At 39.2% G+C, this 22,049-nt stretch overlaps 1 protein-coding gene across 1 annotated transcript in view; it reads right to left on the minus strand.

Moving 5' to 3' along the window:
* The window catches only part of LOC103353430 (probable phospholipid-transporting ATPase ID), a 67,492-nt gene that overhangs the window by 37,679 nt on the left and 7,764 nt on the right, over positions 1-22,049 (minus strand). The window contains 2 exon segments of the mRNA XM_008276414.1: positions 4,378-4,436; positions 7,461-7,548. Coding sequence (XP_008274636.1) covers positions 4,378-4,436; positions 7,461-7,503 — 102 coding nt within the window. The 5' untranslated portion in view covers positions 7,504-7,548.

Genomic DNA, 22,049 nt, shown 5'->3' on the forward strand with positions numbered 1-22,049 from the left:
GGTGTATAGATAATGGATGGATGGATGATGTAATATCAAGGTTTTAAGGTTACTTTTAGAAAAAGAGTGCTGAATAATCCAAACAAAAACTACGTTTGTTTCAGTCTTTTGGTTTGTATTCAACATCTTGGTGTCTTCCTCCTCTCTCAGTTTTATTAAACAGGTCAGCAGCTTTTGTCAGCTCAGAGCCAAACTGAAGCTGATTTTATCTGACCAGGCCCTGGAACCTGTTATCCATGCTTTTATTAGCTTGCAGCTGAACACGTGTAACTCCCTGCATATGGAACTGTAAGCAGACTAAAGTTGGTTCAGAAAGAACAAAAAAGACAGCACATCACTGCAGCTCTGGCTCACTTTTTTTTTTTTAACCGATAAAATGAAGACTAGAGCCGTAAATTATACTATTTGATTTTGAACCCCCTGATGGTTTAACTCCACAACACATTACCAACATATGAACTCCATCCTTACAGTTCTCAGTCCTGAACTCACCTCAAAGCCAAACACAGCAGAACCTTTTACTGTTATTGCACCAAAGCTCTAAAAAAACCTCCAGTTGCACATTCAATCCAGTCCTACTATTGGCAATTTCAAATCAAAATCCAATCCTTTTTTCCTCTTTGCTTTCAGTTGTTCCCGAAGCAGCCTGAGTCATGCTCAATCTTAGTTTCATCTTTCTGCTGCTTTCTTATTGATCGGTTGCTTATTTATAGTCTGTTTTCTCTTTGTCTCTTCTGCTTTTATAGTTGTGCCTGTTCTTTTTTATCTTGCTAATATACTTTACCTTTGTTCTTGTTGCTTCATCTAAGCATTTATGTGCCACTGATGCATGTTTTTAACTTTGTGCCACCTCTCTCTTGTAGTTTATGCTTCGTCCTCTGTGTCGCTGCACATTTCTGCAGGTGTTTCTGGTCTATTTCAGGTCTAATCTGGTTCCACCAAAATGTCCAGTGGTTGTTCCTCTGCCTGAGCCTGGTTTTGTGTTCAGTTTTGTGGCATCTTAAGCTTCATTTTTAAGTTAGCCAGGTCATAAATAAGACTATATAATACTGTTGGGTAAATTTGCAATCAATCCATCTTTCTGCTAAATCTGCTATTTAAATTATGGTGACTTGACGAGACTTTTGAGGTCAAAAAGTTGTTTTTTGGGGGTTTTTTTGTATTTTTTTGTATTTTTTTCTAAGAAATTTCTGGAGGTATTTTTGCATTTCAGTATGAAATTAGAATGACTCGACAAACAAATGGGCCACAGAGCAAACCGGTGGATAAACACAGTCTAAAACTCCACATGTTTGGTCACAGGTGCAGCTTGTTTCGCTCTACATTCATACGAACCCATAAAACTTTCACAGGTTGTTTTATGGAAACCTGACTGGCACGATAAGGCAGACACACGCCGGTAATCACGGTCGCGGCTTGAACAAATATTTGTCCGACTTTATGCTCCTTTAGATAATCAAAGGTTAAAATATTGTGGCGCGATGTTTGGGTGCAGACGGACAGATGGCAGATACAGTGCAGGACAGCTGATACAGCTTCAATATGAATGAATGGATGTGAGTTCGTTCAGGTAACTTAATCTACAGATCAACCTGTCGGCGGGCGGACAAAGACTCTGCTGCTGCAAGAATCCCCCAAAAAACAAGCTAAATATTTTATTTGTCATGTGTTAGGAGTGAAAGAAAGATTTAAATTAGTCAAATTAGACAGAGTTTGGGTGAAGTGTTTGCTGCTGTCTGGACAAAAACTATATTTCAGAAAATACCAGAACTATCTAAAAAAAAGCATATTTTGTACTATATTTTGTTCTAATTGTGGATCTTCAAACCTCTTTTTCTTATTTGCACATTTTAGTCTATAAAGGCCACAAATTGCAAAATGTTATAGATATTACAAGCATATGTTTCTAGACCAACCCATTTCTAGCTAAAACACATTGTTTGATTTATGTCATTTAGGAGGCCCTTTGTATCGAGTTACACTGAGAAAAGCTTCTACTAATTAGTCAGCCCGCACTGATAGAACAGAATCAGGAAATAGTGTAAATAAAAATCTCATTCTGAAGTAATTAATGTACTTTATGTCTAGTTTAGGCACATTCGTGTGGTGAATGCGTGATTTATCTGGTGCCTCATTGATAGATAACAACGGAATGTCTCACTGAAAACGTTCAGATATTTTCTTGGAAGTCATTTACACTTTCTAGGAATCTGAGCAATCTGTGGATGCATCTTCCTGCTCTAATATGGTGAAGTGAATCAGAGGCACAGCGCAGCCTGTGGGTTCAAGGAAGGCATCCCGATCGTCGCTGACGTTAACGTCTCTGGTTTCTCTCTTTGTGAATCTGTAATGAAACCCTTCGTCAGGCCTCTCAGGGATGTTTCTGGTGGCTGTTAGGAGTTTTCTGCAGATGTTTCAGAGTCTAATCAGGCGCTCGCCGTGCACCAGGTGGATCTTATCAAGAGGCTGAAAGCTCTGCTGGCCAGCCGGACTGCAGCTCTCATGTCACGTTATCGCTGGATCTCTTCACTAACAACAACAACACCACCCACAGACTGAAGACTCTGCTCTGCATGGAAATGTTGAAATGCGCGAGGAGGGGAAATGAGTGTTTACACCCTGTTTAGTGCTTTACCCCCCTGGAGCTGCGTGTGGTGGGATTTTAACTAAAAATAAAATCAAGTTTTTCCATTTTTCACTGCAGATTACTTCAAGATTTTCTGTGTTGAAATTGTTAGAAAGTTGCAAAATAAACATGTTCTTATACAAGAGCCTACCGTTTGTGTTTGTATGTGTATATATGTATATATATATATACACACCAAAATGTTTGTGGTTGTGAATACATTTATATATACTTTTTTTTTTAACCTTGTTTTATAGTTTAATACCTAATTTGTTGATCTGTCTTTAAGCTCTGTTCTGTTTTGAGTTTTTCATCATTTACATTTTTCTCTCAGCCTTTCTTGTGTCTGTATTTGAGACACAGATGAGTCCCTCGTGGCTTTTCAGTTGCTCTGAATAGTGCAGAATTTGTTTTGTGTTTTACAGAATCTTTTGCAAAAAGTGGGCTGCAAGGTGGTGCAGTTGGCTAGCACTGTGGCCTCACAGCAAAAAGGTAGCCGGTTCGCGTCCCGGTGGGGGCACCGGGATCTTTCAGCGTGGAGTTTGCATATTCATGTGCGTGGGTTCTGTCTGGGTTCTCCGGCTTCCTCCCACACAGTCCAAAAACATGTTGAGGTTAATTGGTGATTCTAAATTGTCCGTAGGTGTGAATGTGCTTGGTTGTCTGTCTTTAAGTGTAGCGCTGCTGGCGATCTGTCCCCTGCCTTCGCCCTAAGTCAGCTGGGATCGGCTCCAGCCCCCCCGCGACCCTAGTGAGGATTAAGCGGTGTATAGATAATGGATGGATGCTGCAAAAGTTTGTTTTTAGAGAATTTTTGAACAAGACATGTAGACTAAAGCGATCTGGATGAAATCTCACAATGTCCGATTAGATGAATCTTCCTGCCTCACTGTATGTCACACATGATAGTTGATGGATCCTCGTAAAGTTGAACGTTTTCCTGATTCTTTCTCTTTTTACAGTTTCTTGCTCTGTTAAATTGTGTCGTTTTGATGATTCAGTTTCACTAAAACACACCTTTCAAAAAGTTGGCAGGTTTGAGGGTTCTGTTTGAAGTGAAAAGTTACATTTCTAACATAAATTCTCATTTCAAAGTAATCATTTATCATTTTGGAAGCCACTTTTATTTACCTCTAACATTTAGTTGTTCCATGATGGTTCCTGGGTAGTTCTGGGAGTCTATTTTCTTTCTCTTTCTGAATAACATCATCCTTCATAATGGCTATTCCCCAAGTAGTTCTTCTTATCTGCTAAGTGCCTGTGATTAATGCAAGTAGAAGGGTTTCATGCTCTTCTTTATTCTCACCGCAAATGACAAAATGATTAGTTACGAAGGTAAATCAAGCCATCTACGCCCTCACTTTGCTTCCAAGAAACATAAAATGTACAGAAACACAGTTCTGCCCTTGACAGCAGCAACACAGAGCTGAAACTGAAGCAGTTTACACAGCAGCAACTTCAGCCCTTTGACTTTGGCCGACATCCAGTCTCCCGATAACAGCCAGACACACACGAATAAAGACACACCCCGAGGGAGATTCTTTTTCTGCTGTAAATATCTGTGCGAACAAAAAGTGTGTGTGGTGAAGTGTTTTGTCTAAAAAGGGGCTGCATCCGCTGGACACCCCCGTCTCTGTTTTAGAAGTCACGCTTGTGGAGGACAATAGGAACCTCACAGCGATGAACAACACACACGCACACACACACACACACACACACACACACACACACATCCACTATACAATACTTACTGCATATTTGAAGGAGAGGTTGTATTCTCTGTCATTGGCTCGGAGTTTCCTCTCCAACTCTGATTCAAAAAGACAGGAAGGAACTACTGTTACTATTTCACATGTATCAACTGATGTTATCATCTCAGCATTTAATGTAGCGCATTTTATGCAGCACAGATGTATAAAATAACCAAACTCCAAACCCCAGCAGTGGCCGGGTTTAGTCCCCTGACAGAAAACACCACATAGTCTTATCATACTAAACAGTACATGTGAATTTGCACCAGACTCTTAATTATTAGTTGTCGATTTGAAGAAGAAAATAATCCATTAATGTTTATTTTGATTCATAAAAATGTGTGGAAGTCATACAAAGTTGGAGAAAATTAAACCTGCTAGACGTCAAGATGTTAACGTCACCATAGTGAGAATGTTGGTGTGTACAAGGTGTGTCAGAAGAATTCAAGGACTGGTGTCACAAAAGATAGATTTCAAATCCAAACTACAAGTTTTCCATCCAAGTAATCCCCCTGGAGTGTAACACACTCTCCCAGCCTTCTCTGCCATGCCGCCATGCACTCCTGGAAGGATTTTTCCAGGATCCTCCGCAGCTCTGTCGTCACAGCCATCTTGATGTCGTCCACGTCTTCAAAACGGGTCCTCTTGATGACCCCCTTGAGCTTGGGAAAGAGGAAACAATCCCACGGGAACCAGGTGGGGTAAATAGGGAGGTTGCTCCAGCACGGCAATGTTTTTCTCAGCCAGGAACTGTCGGATGCTCAGGGCATTGTGAGCAGACGCGTTGTCATGGTGAAGCAGCCACGACTTGTCCTGCCACAACTCTCGCCTCTTCTCACGCACTGAACGAAGCAAATACCGCAGGATCTCTTTGTAGAAAACTCGTAGTTTGTAGTTTGGATTTGAAATATAGCTTTTGTGACACCAATCCTGGAACTTTTCTGACACAACTTGTATATATGAGCACGTAGCTTGTCCTAGTCATCGGATTTAGTGACCACCGGATGTACACAACTTTTCACTGGTCGTTGAAAGATACTTTGAGTGCACTATATAGGGTGTTCTACATCCATCCACCCCCTTCTGCTTATCCAGAGTTGGGTCACAATGGCAGCATAGTATTCCAGACTCCCTCTTGTGAGGTGTTCCCAGGCCACATAAGATGTATAATTCCTCCAGTAAGTTCTGGGTCTGACCCTGGGTCTTCTCCCAGTTGGACATGCCGAGAAAACCTCCATAGGAAGACGCCCAGGAGCTATCCTAATCAGATGCCCAAACAACCTACAGGAGAAACTGGCTGGCTGGAACATGGGTCAAATGTAGACCTTCCAGCTTCCTCCATCTTCCCTACAATGGTACAATGCATCTGTCCATCTAGCGCTCCATTTTCCCAACACTTAACAAGATCACAAGATACTTAAACTCTTTCACTTGAGGCAGCAAGTAACCCCCAACCCAGAAGGAGCAATCCTCAGACTTGGAGGTACTGACTCTCATCCCAGCTGCTTCCCACCTGTCACAGCCCAACAAAGCCAACAGAACTATATCATCTGCAAAAAAAGAACACTGAGGTTCCCAAACCAGATGCCCTCCTCACACGACGGCAACTTAACGTCCTGTCTATGAATACAGAAACAGGACTGAAGATGAGAGGCAACCTTGGCAGGGTCCAACATTCATTGGAAACGTGTTCTTGTAAAAGGACAGGATGGCTTGTAGCAATGGCCCCAGTGCTCCGAACCTCCAAGTCCACAAGACACATCTGGTTTTAATGGTCAAACTCCCACTATCCCTCCAGCAACTCTGCAGAAGTGGGTCTAATATTCCACAACAAAGACAGAATCTGCATTGATCGTCCAGAATCTGACGTTTCAGAGATTTCATGTGCCGTCAAACTACAGCGTTGCAAAGCTACTGTTATCATGAGTTAGAACGAGGTGTCAAAATCTTCAAAGTCTTTCCATTTCGGAGAGATTTCACCGCCACCCACGATTGCTTTTATTATGTTTTTCCACCTGTGTGTAGCTCCTGCACCTCCGTCTTTCGTTCCATTGTGGGAGAATAACACTCATCAACAGCAAACCTTAAAAATCTCTCATATCTAGTATCTGCACACTATATATTAAAAACCCACTTGGAAAATGCATAGTGTGACATGCAAATCACCTTGTTTTCTTAATTTTCTATAAGAAAGTACAAGCTATCAACATTGCAGTAAGGCCTTGCTGTGCAAACTACACCATCACTCTTGAGGCAGTTCACTATTCTGTCATTATAAATCACAGATGCAACATTTATAAAGTACTTGATTTAGCTTTTATGTACCATCATTCGTATTGACAAGAATCCAAATAACGAAAGCACGAACAACAGGGTTAGCTTTGTTTTCTGTTGTTTTTTTTAATGCATTAAAGTGAGTAAAAGTTCATGATTTTTGCCGTGATGGTGATAAAAAGAACACCAGGTAGAGATGAATCATCTTCAGGTATGAATCCTACATGAATGTTGGTCTCATTTTAAGCATGATGCATGAAGATAGTGAATTGCATGGCAAAAAAAAGCAAACAGTAGGCCACAAAATTTCAAATATATTGCCTTCAGGGGAGCTTATTTCTTTTAAAGGTGGCACCTTGTTTAGGAAGCTGTCTTTCTGTGGATTACACGACATATTACATGAGTTGCTAAATTTAGAAAGTTCTTTGTAAAATCAGTTTAATGTGTTTTCCGTGCTGCCTAAATGTAAGTTTGATGAGGAAGCTGTCACCACATAATATGACAAAAACAATCTCAGCACAAGGTCCCTTCAGCTGGAGCTTACACTCATATCATATGGTCCTTCTTTTTAAGATAAAGGAGACAAATTGTCATAAAACTTATTAAAAACATTAAAAAAAAAACTCTTCAAAAAAATTAAAAACATTAAAAAAAAAACTCTTCAAAAAAAGCCCAAAGCTTCCAGGAATCTTAAAGTGTCTTTTTCATATTTTAGAAAATGTTAGCAGCAACATTAGAGATGCTAAATGTTGTGGCATCTGCTGATTTTATTTTTGAAGAACTTGAGCCTCCACCTGGTCAAATCTTACCTCTCTCTTCCTTCCTGAAACAGTCCAGGCCAAAGAACGACATCTTCTTTTCCTCTTCCTCCCTCTGCTATCTGTCCATCATACCGATCTGTAAAGGAAGGAGGGAAAGGACACGTCTGAGTCGCCTTTACGGAGAAATAAACTCACATCTCACACTTTAAAGTCCAACATCGCCTTTCTCCAGGAAACACACAGTTTAAATGGCATTCCTGTTGAAGGGAGAATTCCTGCCAGCCGTCATTAGGGCATTTTCCGTAATGTGCTCTATGAGGTCATCGTTTCCCATCGAACAGCTCTTTAAACCTTTAAAACGCTTTTTTTTATTTCTGACAGGAAGAGACCAAGTGGAGAAGGTCGAGACATCGAAACGATAGGCGCTAAAGGTGTTTAAGGTTATTAAACAAAAGCTCTGAGCTTTGTGTCTGTCTGCGGCTATTGAAGACAAACAGTCCTGCTCTCACTTTCCCCCTTCCTTCCAAAACCTCTTAGTGCAGGTTTACATCAGGGCTCGAGCCCCTTAATGTTTTTCCCATGTAGGGCAGACTGACTCAGAGGGAGGCTCCCCTCTCAGGACAGGCATGCAGTCCTTCACTTACCCAGGAACCCTGACAGAAAGAGGGCAGAGCCACGACTGGCCTCCAGGTCTCAGCCGAGTGACGGCGACACTTGAAAGTGGCTGCTGGTAGCACGACCAATCTGGTACGAGTAGCTGCTGATAGCAAATCTAAATCTATCTTCAAACATCGTGCAAGTTGACACACTAACTGAACTGAAATGTGGAGATTTTGTGCAAAATCAAACAAATAATCTGTTAAGGATACCTGTCAATAAAGTTGTTATAACATACCAAATGTCTTGTAAACACAAGTAGTGTCTGTTATAGTAGGAGGTAGCTATTGTATATATACTTATTAGTTATTTGCCTGGTTTTCCTTTATAGCAGTAGTGAAAGTCAATCAGTTATTTGGGATATTTTTGTGACACAGATGCATGTGTTTCAATGATTATATTCTTTATTTTATTTATTTATGTATTTATTAGAATGCTTGTTTTTTTTTTTCCTTTTTGGACTTTGTAGCAACAACATATAGTCGTAATTTTAATTTCTACCTCTTGAAAGTAAAATAATTTTTAGTGAGATCAATAAAAATGTCAACATCTGATTAATAGCAAGACAACTGAAAATATAATTAGCAGCTGTGCTTCTCAGTTATTTAATGTTAATTTGCTGTTGTTGAAGGAGTTTGTTCAAACAAAACGACAAAAAGGAAAGAGATAATTACAGGGATGATTGCTATTTTTATTTCTTCCATGTTTTCTCATAATCTTAAATCTCTAAGCACTTTCTAAAGCTTCAGAAAATTGTCATGTGAAACAACCTTAAGAAGAAAAACATCTCTGCGATCAAACGTATAGTTACAACTTGTTATTGGGTGTGGTGACGCATCGTACAAGATAAATGACGCCTGATAAGTTGTGGTGAAAATGTTATCGGCACGGAAAATTATTCAGCTGCAACTTTAAATGCAGCAGATGATAGACCTAATAGATTATCTATCAGCTTCTCTCTCACAGTTGTATTAAGAGTCTATAAACTTGCTGTATCATCTTTTCTTCATTATCATTAAACTAAACTGGGGGCAGTAATAGTGAAACTGTACAGAAAACTCCCACAAAATGTACAAAACACAATGCAGGGAAAACAACTTTCTGAGTGATAATGTGGTCGTAAGTGAGGAAACAAGTGTGTGTGTGTGAGCGTGTCACACATGAAGCAGTGGTTTTTGAGATGCCGCCTTTTAGCGGTGGGTGCCAAGGTGACGTCAGCGTGGAAGCTATAAATATCTACCACATGAATTTGATGAGGAATGTGTGTGTTTTAGCAGGAACGCCAAAGTCCTGGAAAAACACACACATACACACACATGACGACATAATGACAACACGGGCCAGACAGTGTGTTTACACTAAAAGATGAGAAAACTTGAAATTTCAATTTCAACAAACTATGAAGATAAAGAGCAATTTGAACTTGATTTTTCAGATTCAGAGTGTTTATTTCTGCTAACTTATCCCCACATTGTTTTACAATATCACATCACAGCAAGTTTTTGCACTTTAAGTTGATGTGACTCTGATCCAGATCCTCAATTTGTTTGATTTTGATTTGTTTCATTATTTATCGACTCAAACTTTGTCCCTCGTGTTTTGTTGTACTGTTAAAGACGCCCTCAGGTAACAATGTCCACATGGTGTTTTTATATGCTGGAAGTCAACTCCATGCCTATATGCAGCGTACCAATGACACAAAAACATAGATTCAGACTTTCATAGGTAACGAACCTAAGGAAACACACTTGATCATCTTGCAGGGTGGAACTTTCTGCATCATGAGGGAACTTTCCACTGCGGGATCTCGGGGCAGGTGCAAACGTTTACCAGAACAGCCTCATAATCGACTCTTTCAGCGGTTCTGTTTTCATTGCTTTAGGACCAGACGGCATCAACCACAACTTTAACTTTGACTTCCTTCAAAACAGTGACAACTAGTAGTTACTGGACATAACCCCAGTCCTCTGAACATGAATGAAATGGAACAATGTAGAGTCTGAAGTATGCTAAACCTGCAGTATGTACTATTTTCTCCCCCTGAAAGAGGTTCAAGATTCCCTAAAATGACTTCCAAGTTCCTGCAGTGGAAAACAACCTGTTGTTCTTCTTCAGAATCGGTTTCCAGCTCAAACTGCCATACATCTATTATCTATACACCGCTTAATTCTCAGGGACACCCTGGACAGGTCACCAGTCTATCACAGGGCTACACTTAGAGACAGGCAACCAAGCACACTAACAATTTAGAATCACCAATTAACCTCCACATGTTTTTGGAGCTTATGGGAGGAAGCCAGAGAGCCCAGAGAGAACCCACGCTGCACGGGAAAAACATGCAAACTCCACGCAGAAAGATCCCGAGTGTCCTCACCGGAACACAAACCCGCGACCTTCTTGCTGCGAGGCAACGGTGCTAACCACTGATCCACCTTGCAGCCCCCAGTTCAAACTTGTACAGCTGAATTATTTCAACATTACAACTTGCCACTGTGGCGTGTGAAGTTTTACAGTTTTTGAATGGAGTTGTAAGTAAGCTGGTGTGCTTGACATGCATCATGTGGGCAGGAGTGAGTGGAGAGACAAGCACAAACTTCACAGATCTGCACAGTGTAGAGTTACATCTGAAGCATGGAATTATTTTACAGTAAAAGACATCTATGCATCTTTGATCCACAGAGATGAGTCTTTAGGGGCTTAATCAATGAGCAAAGGGGGACCTTAACAGTCAGAACAAACCCAGGACTGTTTGCTATTCAGTGTTCCCTTTATGATTTACATAAGAAAGTGGCAGGGAGCGTCATTAAAGGATTTCTGCAAAATGCATGCCAGGAAATATATGCAAATTGGTCTAAATAAGGTAATTTGTTGAGTTAAGTAAACAGTTAAATGGACATTTAATCATCTAAACTCAAGATGTTAAGTTCTGAAGGTGCTAATTAAACAATTAAACTTGACAAACTTAAATCACATGGAGCTCAATGAAAACCCAACGAGCGCTGAATGAAACCGAATGATTTCCTCCACAAGTCTACGGAGCTTTCTCGCTTCGTAATGAATCACAGATTAGGATTCAGAGTTATCAGCGTCCCTTCACTGAGATAAGAGGCTGATTTCATTTGGTGGAACAACTAGTGAAACTCTTATCTCAGTGATAAGTGACTGGTTTTTAGTTGCTGTTCTGCCAAATGAAACCAGCCTTTTACGGTGGAACAACGTTTTCCTGAAATACTGTCTAAGGCTTGACAACTTGTAAATGAGACACAGTAAGTTGTAGGGGGGGTTTTCCACATGTGCTCCCGTTGCGTCTTTGTTTACATGTGCAAACATTTACTGTGCGGAGACGCTGGATGCACACAATCACACTTATAACCAGCACTGGAGGTCCCACCAGGAAAAAAAATGTAAAACCAACAGTCCACCCATTCATCCACTAAATTAACATCTCAGTTTATTCCTCGGACAAACAGAAGCCACGTGAGTCGACACAGAAGGAAAAAAGTGACATTTCAATTCATGGTGAAGGTTTTTACGAGGCTTTAACTCTAAATGTCAAAGTGTGAGGATTGCTGAACGCTGAGGAGGCGCTTCTCCGTCACAGGTTCTTGGTTTTGGCAGAAACTCAGAGTTTCCAGGCTTCACTACGCTGCTGACACACCACTGCTTCCACTGAGTTAGTTGTGGAGATGTTTGGAATAAAGCTCTCAAATTAAGCGGAAATCATTGTAGAAGTCTTTATTTTATGCTTGGTTTGTAGACTTTTTACACCAGAATGTTACCAGGAGAATTTAAAGGATAATGACGACGAAATTTGATTATTTAAATGTCACAACTCACAAGTATTATTTGGTAATATGGTTTCTTACAACCCCACAGTCATGGCAGATTTATTCAGTTCCTTTACTTAAGTAAAAATACTTAAATACTCAGTAAGATATAAAATAATATAATATCTATAGTACATTATATACAGCTAGATAGTGCAGTGGGTGCCAGTGGGTCCAAAAGATTACATGAGAAATCTTAAGAATAAAGTTTGACTGCAAAAATGTAGACTTAGTTTTGGACTTTTTTTAATAATCATAACTGTACTGTGGTGAAATATTGGATATTTTTAACCTGTTCTGGCTTTAGAAGCTACTTAAATCTCTTCAACGCTGCTTATTCTTCTCCTATCTTGCCGTAAATGTAAACATTAAACTGTTACTTTGACAAATATTTTCTTGTTATGCTGTAAGCTGGAAAGATACTGGTTTGACGTTTTATTTGAAATATTAGATTTGGAACTGGACATGGACCCAATGTTTCTCCTTCTTGACTTTCCAAGCAGACATGTTACCCTAAGAAACTAAGGACTTTATTATGTCTTTATTTATGCTGCCAGGATGAACGTTCTACTGCACCGGATCAATGAAAAAGTTGAGGGTTGGCAGAGAATACTGGATTATTTAGTGTCACTGACATGTACTACACCTTCAAAAACTGGCCAACTTTACAAGATCTGGGAACCCTATTTGAATTATGTCGCCATCATGCTGCAAGGTTTTCATGGAACTACTGATGTTCTGAGTCGGTTTGTTTTTGTCATTTTTAGTGCTCACTTTTACTATTGTTATAATGCATTTTGTCATCTGACGTAAAGTTTAAATTAATAAACATACTGTGTGTTTTAAAAGGAAGCCAGTTAAAGGGTAATTCTGTTTAATTTCAGCCTGCTGTGTTTCCAGTTGATGTGGCTGTTGTGGCTTTTTGGGGTCACGTTAACTTCATACTCCCCCTCCGCTGCACAGATACAGAGGAAACGAGGAGCTGCACAAAACAGCGAGCAAAAGTTGTATAATGGAGCAACTAAAGCAAGGCTGCTGCAGCTTTGCAAAAAAACTACATTTGAACACAAATCGTGTTAAACACTTGGTCTTGAATCTGGACGTAAATACACAAAGGAGCCACCTGGAACACTCTCTTTGGTAACCACATTAAAAACCCTGCATATTCATTTGTGCGTGCCAGTTTACAAATTAAACAGTCTTTCTGCAGTATTTGGATGACACATGCCTTTATAATGACCACGAAACTTGAAAACTAGACACTTTATTTCTGTTTGGGTATGAAAATAAACGAGCAGACTCATGAAACTTCCTCGACTCGTGTAATCAGTTGCTGTAGATATTACATCTGTGGAACAAGGTGGGGAAAAGTCGGATTTTTGTACTGCCTTGTATGAGCCAATAACATAATAACAGACGATGACGTAGTAAATTTGGCATTTTTTAAAATTGGCCAATAACGTAATGAAGGTCCTGAATCGATAACGTAATAACTTTTGGCCAATAAGTTATTATTTTATTGGCTGGTTATCACATTTGCAACATGATAACTTATTACGCTATTGGTCAAAAGATACATTGTCAGTTCAGGACTTTTATTATGTTATTGGCCAGTTATTACGTTATTGGCCAATTACATTTTAAAATGCCAAATTTATGACGTTATCTGCCATTGCTACATTATTGGCTGTTATTACATTATTGGCTTCGACATGCCCGGTTGGTGAAATGGGGAAAATGTTCATTCAAATTTCTAAAACACATCAATTACAAAATGGTTAGCCATGATGATACATAAATGGAATACAATAACACATCCAAAATCTTCAAAATTTTGTAAAATCTCACCTAAGATTTGGTTTCTAAGTGCATATTACTAAGTAAACTGCACGTTGGAACGAAACTACACCCAGACTTTATCCAGATATTATACTGGGGGTGTCTAAAGAGGCCAAGACGTGCAAACAGTTTCACACTTGGCTTAAAAACCGCAGTGGAAAAAACATACAACCAAATTCAGAACAAGGTGTGGTTGAAATGAAACCACCTTTACCAGTGAAAGTCATGTCCTACTTCTCTGCTTGATTTTTCTTTTTTTACAGTTTGTTTTTTCTTACCTCTGACACACACAGTGTCCTTACGTGTAAAGACATTTCCCCCAATCAACCACAACATTAAAAGCACTCACAGGGGGAAGTGAGCATCACTGATCATCTCGCTACCATCCGACTTTCTGCTGGGAAACCTTTAGTCCTGGCATTCGCTAAAACATCGTCACAGACTTTTCTCTGAGCCAGTTTACTCTTTAAAGTGCAGCAACAAACCCCGTCATTAATGTTATTCCAGGCAAACAAAGGTGAGTAACAGGATCTGAGTGCCAGAGTCACCTGTGACTGGCTGAACGGGTCAGAGGTCGGCCACATGAATGGGCGTCTTGTCCCATCAGTGATCTCTGGTTTCTCAACTGAACAGTGCTTCATTATCAAAACTGACCACTTGTTTGCAGGTGAAAGAAAGAAACCTTTTCGTCTTTGTGTGTGTGTGCATTGATAACGTGTGTGTATCAAAAACTGAAGAACTCTTTTGTGTTTGTGCAGTTTAACAAGGACCAGTTTTTAAGCTACTACTTAACTCCAAACAATAGCTGACACTGAACACACTCATTTAAATTATAGATGCAAATCTTTTGTCATGGTAAATTAGGTTCTCTATTGTCTCGCAAATATACTTTCAATCATTGCATCACCTTTTATGGAATTTCAGTTGAGCTCATAGTTAATTAAACATCACAAATCTTCACATCAGCACAGAAATTGTGAAAATCCAAGTAGGTAATGGAGAGATCGTTTTTGTTATGAGGTCTGGACACACACCAACTCATTTAAAGACTTTTCTTTATTTTTTTTACTGTTTCCTATAATGTAGAAAAACAGCTGAAGATATAAATGGGAAACTGAAATGACGTACGTAGTGAGAAATAGGTTGCAAAAAAAACAATATGCTGTAATTTTCGGACCATTGAGCGCACCTGAATTTAAACCGCACCCACTAACTTTAAAAAGAAAAAAAAATGAGTACATATATAGGCCACACTTGTTTATAAGCCACAGGTGTCCACGTTGTAACATGAGATATTTACACAGATTTTTTTTTTTTTAACTTCTAATTAAATACATACCAGTAACATAGACAAATACGTACCGTAAATGCTTTTTTCCCCAAACAGTGCCTGTAACACGGCTGGTTAAAAAAATGAAAAATACAGTAGCCTACCAGGAAAAGTCATTGATCGCTATCTTCATCTTTGTCCTGCACTAAAACCACTAAAGTCGTCTTCTTCAGTGTCAGAATTGAACAGCCTCAGAATTGCTTCGTCACACACTTCCTCAGTCTCTGTTTCATTGTTGCTCTCAATGTCACTTTCATCTCAAGGCAAAATCCATAAATTAGCCGCATCATTGTTTAAGCCGCAGTGTTCAAAGCTTGTGAAAAAAGTACTGGCTTATAGTCCGGAAATTACAGTATGTTAAAAATGTATAATTCCTCATGAATACAATTAATGGCAGATTTGCACACTGTAAATTTCACTTTCTCTCATTAAAGACAGATGAATTTAATGTATTTTTCATTTCATTTCATGAGAAAATTGATATTACTCTCATATCTGTGCAGAAACAAAGCTTAGCTTAGCTTAGCTTAGCATAAAGAACCTGGAGGCACTGGGAAACACGCAACCTCTCAAGTCTCGATACAATTTCAAACTTCAGCATCTCACTAAAGCTCATTTATTGTCAATCAAAAGGATTAAAAAAACTGATCACTGTAACAAAATTGAGAACACCTGTGATTTCTTATCCTCATAACTGCATTAGCACCGTTATACAATGAGCTATAAACACTAGAACCTTTTCACTTTTCAACCAATGGGCTGTGGCTATCTGCATGTCTGCATCATGGCTTCACATGGAATAGAAATACTGGAGAAACCGAAAAATTTTACTGTGAAACTTCACAGTGATGAAAAAGAATACAACCAGAGTGGAGGTAAACTGTGAATCAGTGGAAACACAGCAGTAATCAGGAGGTACAGAAGGAGCCATAGTACCACTGATCAGAGCTGCTGTGGTCATCCTACTACAAGGATGCAACACACACAGTGCAGCACCTTCATAGTCTAGTTCTGACAGACAAACAAGACAAGTGCTGCACAGGAGTTATCAGTGGGAATGAAAACAGTATGAAGGATACTGCATAAGATCAACCTCTATGTATTATTTTCCAAGACAAATACCCTTGATAGCAGTGTCAAAGTGCAAGATTAAACTTTGCTAAATAACATGGAAAGTGACCATTGGGAGTACAATCTTTGGTCAGATAGGACTAAGATACATTTGTATGGCCAGATGGAGTCCAATATGTCTGACACCACAGTGAAGCCGTCGTCCTGACAGTGAAGCCGGAGGTGGAGGTGTGATGACATGGGGCTGCTTTAGTGGAAAGGCTGTTGGGGACGTGGAATTTTAAAGATGGCAACAGGGGATATAACAAAATACTGGCTGACAAATTTCACATGATAAAGTATTGCAGCAGTTTTGAAATAAAGTATAAAGTAAAAAATGAAAATCTGATGAAACATCAGAAAATCAAAACCAGTTGAACCAGCAAGTCACGAGCTACTAGGAGCTAAATATTATTCAAAGTAGCGCTGAAAATACAAGTCGACTAATCTGTAATTATAATACCAAGACAATAATTTCTTAAGCTAAAATGCAAACCATTGTGTCTCCAGTTTCTCATGTTGATTTCCCGCTTTTCTTTTCCACATGTGACAGTTGAATATCTTTGGGACAGACAACCAAGCACACTCACATTCACACCTACAGACAATTTACAATCACCAATTAACCTCAGCATGTTTTTGGACTGTGTGGGAGGAAGCCGGAGAACCCTGAGAGATCCCACGCTGCACGGGGAGAACATGGAGGCTCCACGCAGAAAGATCCCGGTGCCCCCACTGGGACACGAACCAGTGACCTTCTGGCTTCGAGGCAACAGTGCTTATGTGAGATTATGATGGACATTTTTAATTTTTTTTTAAACAAATTGCATTTTATTACCAAAATGATTATTCAACAAATAAAGAAAAATCCAAAAAGCACATTATATTTACTGCCTTAATTTCCGGCCCCTTTATGAAATCAAACATTTCCAAACATGTCAGAAAACCGCCTTTAAAAAACACGACTGTTTCACTCAGAGTTTATTAACCATTACAGTGGCACTTTAGCACATCATTAACACTGTCGCTCTGTTTCTATCTCCTTTAAAACATGCTGCAGTCATACGTACAAACATCCCAACTACCCTCTTATCAAAAATGACACCTTGACATAAAACACGCACCACCCCTACAAACAGAGAAAAGAGCTCTGTGTTTGTAGTGCCGTTGGTCGGCTGTTTGGTTTGAATTACGCTGGAACTACTTTTACCAACCGGGGAAGGACGGGAGCTGTTGCGCAACTACTTTCCGCAGGTCAGCCAATCATACAGTGACCTAAAAGATAAGCCGGTGAGCTCAGCTGCTGCGTTTTCAGAGCCTTCGGCGTGTTTCCCTCCTTGTTTAGTCTAATGGCAAACAGAGCTGTGGAGAAATGAGGCCTGTTTTCAAGGAGGAGCAGAGAAAGATGTGTAAAAGGAGGAGTTTCTGAGATGAGAAAGGACTATATTGTGCTCTGAGAATAGTCTGTAAGGGCTTCTCGGGCTAAATTTAGGGGCGTAGACAGGGAATGAATAAAAAAAACAATGGATCCCTGGACACAGATACACAGAATAGCCTCCCACTATCCTGCAGTACATAGGAGCTAGACACTGACTTTAAGTTTCTTAGTACTTTGCAGTCTTTTTCAATCTTTATGTGTTCTTTTCTCATCTCTTTGTGGTTGCCTTGTGTTCATTTTCTTGATCCTTGCGGCAATTTTTCATCATTTTGTGGCAGTCCTTCATCTCTGTATGGTCATTTTGTGTTTCTGTGTGGTCATGTAGCATGTCTGCAGTCATTTTGTGGTTTCATTCTACTTTCTTTGCCTTTCTGTGGTTGTTTTTGATCCTTGAGGTCATTTTACACCCCTTTGCAGTTATTTACTACCTCTTTATGGTCATTTTATGTTTCTGTATGGTCATTTCTTATATTTTTGTAGTTTCTGTAAATTCCGGACTATAAGTCACTACTTTTTTCACACGCTTTGAACAGTGCGGCTTAAACAATGATGCGGCTAATTTATGGATTTTGTCTCGAGACGAAAGCAACATTGAGAGCAACAATGAAACAGAGACTGAGGAAGTGTGTGACTAAGTAATTCTGGGGCAGTTCAATTCTGGTTTTAGTGTGTAAGAGGAAGATGAAGATAGCGATCAATGACTTTTCCTGGTAGGCTACTGTATTTTCTGTTTTTCTAACTAGCTGTTACAGGCACTGTTCAGAAAAAAGCATTTACGTATTTGTGTGCGTTACTGGTACGTATTTAATTAAAAGTTTAAAAAATCTTTCTGTGTAAATATCTCATGTTACAACGTGGACACTTGTGCACTCAATAGTCTGGAATTTATGGTATTTAAAACTTATTTGCTGTCATTTTCTATCCCTATGAGGTCATTTTGTGTTGGTTTGTAGTCATTTGTCATCCCTTTTTGGTCATTTTTGCATATTTCTTTGGCCATTTTCCCTTTTTGTGTTGATCTGGATTTTTTTTATGATCGATCTTGATCTCTATGTTCTTATTTTACAAATTTGGGGTCATTTTGAATCGCTGTATGGTCATTTGCTATCTTTTTGTCATTTTTTGTGGCAATTTTGCATCTGTGGTCATTTGTGACTGCTGTGTGTTTATTTGTTGTCATTTTGAGTCTCTTTGCAGTATTTTTCATTTTTTTGTTCTTGTCTTTTGTCTTTATATGGTCATTTGACATCTTGTAGTCATTTCTGCATCCTTTGGGGAAAATTTTTTATCTCTTTGTGTTGCTTTATGGTCATTTGGCATCTCTTTGCAGGCATTTCTGCATTTTTGTCTGGTAGTTTTGCTTCTCTGCAGTCATTTAGTGTCTCTTTATGGTTGTTTTTAATATCTTTGCAGTAATTTTCCATCTTTTTATGACAGTTTTTTTTGTCTCTTCATAGTCATTTGGCATCTCCTAGCAGTGATTGTGTGTCTCTTTGTGGTCATTCTGCATCTCTTTATTGTCTTAGCTCCGTGACTTTCCAACAAGACATGTAAACAGCCCCTTCACACGGATGGTTTAACGATCCATCCGTGATTAAAGCCTCTTTCATAAAGCATCCACAAACATCTCAAAGAGCTTTCATGAGGTATTCTGTCAGGAATTTGGAAATGTTTATTTGAATCTTGGAAGTCTGGATTTTCAGCAGTGCTCGGCCTTCCAAAACCACCAGCCGACTTTTTCTGCTGCACCTCTATCAGCGAGTACTCCACTTATCAGGGTTCTCGCTAATAATAGCTCCCATACAGATTATACTTTTTAAACCCCCTCACTCTGTGTGTGGAACTAGAGCTGCAAAGATTAACTGATTCATCAATGAATTGATCATTATAGGTTTAATCTGCAATTATTTTGGCAGTCAAATTTTTCTACTGTTTCACAAACAAAACATTTAATGGTTAAATTTCACTATTTTCAAATACTTAAAAAAAAAAAATTTCAATTATTCAAGGAAATAATCTGCAGATTAAACAATAATAAAAAGTAGCTGTTTGTTGCAAAGAAAGACTTACTTCAGCTTCATTGTTATTGTGTCAGCGGGCTTCTCTCTCTGAATTACACAGTACATCCTGTATTGTTATTGAATGCTGCACATCGACGGCCAGTACAAATAATATCCCCGCACAAATGGGAGGAAACACTTCACAGTAGCAACAGAATAAAAACTCCAGCTGTCTAAAGTTGATTACTGTCTGTCCAATCATAAGACTCGGCATGCAAACCTCCCTCTTTTGTGAAAGCTGCACCTGCGACTGCTGATTTTGCAAACACTTAAAATGGGGCGTCTGTTATTTCACCATATCTGCCGTCTGATTGCAGTCCAGAAATCTGTTACGGTAACTCGACAATTGCAGGAAGTTGTACTGATAGCGAGTTCTTGCTAATTGTCCTTCATTGCAACTTCGGTAGGGAACATTTGCCATTAAAAAAGGGGTCTGTGAGCCAACTCGGACTAATTTACGTCAACAAACGAGTTCAATGCAGCTGCACAAACAGGCCGTGATTAAATGACACCATTAGACTCAAAGTCACATGAAGCTGCAGTCCTGTGAGTATGTCGTTATCAAAAAGGAGTGACGAATCACACAACGGGAGAAATCTAGACTGTGTCCCAAACAGCAGCAAGACAGCACTTGATGCTATAAAATCAGTGGAAATGTGAAGGAAACTGAGGCAAAGCTTTGCATGAAAAATGTTTCGTCTTGGATCAAAAATGAGTATCGGCCCTCAAGAATGCAAAATCATTTTTACATCTGTTTTACTTTAGGATATTACATTTTTGTTATTGATTCATGTGTTGATTTTTTGTAACAATGCAACTGCCAATGGATCCATAAAACTGTAGAAAACATCAAAGCAAACCTCACTGAGCAAACTAGCCCAAAGATAATCTAAAGAAGAAGACAATATTTCAACATTTCAACTGTTAAAAGATGACTAAAATTCTGAATAAATCATCAAATTAGTCACTGAGCAAATGTTAATTAACCAATCATTTCATCTGTAATTTGTATTAAGACAAGATTCAACACTGATGCATTTGAGATCATTCGTTTTATTGGCACAAAAAGCTAAACCACATTTCAATCTGCGAGCCTTTAATTGGGAGGTTGACGTTCACCAAACGTCAAACAGCCACCACAGTGGTTATCAAGTAAGTCATAGCACACAGATGAGCAATATGTGCTCTTTTACGGATACCTTTATACATTTAAATAAGGTGCTGTTCATAAATGCCATATAGTACCAGGAGAAGAAGTTGTTCTGACCCATGTGTTTCCCCCTACAGTTTGTCATGTGTCAAAACCTACACTGTTAGAGCTTTAGTGAATGTAAAAACTGAATACGTGACTTCTTTACCACATTATATCTGCAGGATTCAGTGAGATTGTGGATCCGTCCGGCCTTTCTAAATCACTTCCAGCCTCAGAATGCTGATAACTAAAAAAAACAAAAAGCAACAATATTTTTACAGGTGAATTTTAGTAAAAAGCCACGCACATGTTCTATTACTTCTACAATAAGTACAAAAACGAGTTCAGCTTTGCCTCTGCAGAGCACTATGGATTTCACCTGGCCACACTTCAACCACAGCTTTACTGAAACTAGCTCTCCTCTGCCCTGATCTCTGGGCCTTTGGCATGCGATGGAGGTCTGTACAATTTATACAAAACCACTTTTCTTTTTTGCAGAGTGCATGCAAACTGCTGCTCACTTTCTCCAAGATAAGCACGCAGCAAACGAATGCTCTTTTATTTATCACATATTAGCTGGTAACTGCGTTTGAGTTAATCACACCTGGAGATCTTGAGAGCCAACAGTGACAAACACAGACTAACTAACATATGACTCACAAGCTGGTGATCGTCTGCATTCCCACGCTCTGCATTTGTATGGGAGGAAAATATAGAGGAGTTGGTATTTCCCTTCTAAAGACAGTGTACAAAGTTTTGCTTTTGCCTAATGCATCCAGAACTTTTAGCTCCAGGGACACAGGTTTAAGAACTTTAAAGGGAACAAACGCTTCCTTCAGTCTTTGTTGTGTGCATTTCAGGGTTGAAGCTGATATTTTACTACATCTTTTACGGACACTACAAGGATGAAAAACCGTAACAAAATGTCACGGTAGACTTTCTCATTATGGACCCAAGTTTCAAATTCTCGCTCGATGTCTTTCTTTTGGTAAATTCGACCAATATGGGTGTTTTTTTGTGGCTGATGTAGATTATTGGTCGTCAAGAAAGACTGATAACTGACATTTGGAACCGCTACACATTTAATGTAATGTTTTTCCAGCATGTGATGTCAGAGAAACCATCATTCAAAACTAGGCCTCTTCATTAATGAGGGTGACCATGACTAAATATGTAAAATAGAA

This window comes from Stegastes partitus, unplaced genomic scaffold, assembly GCF_000690725.1.
Source record: "Stegastes partitus isolate 25-593 unplaced genomic scaffold, Stegastes_partitus-1.0.2 Scaffold71, whole genome shotgun sequence".
Lineage (NCBI taxonomy): Eukaryota > Metazoa > Chordata > Actinopteri > Pomacentridae > Stegastes > Stegastes partitus.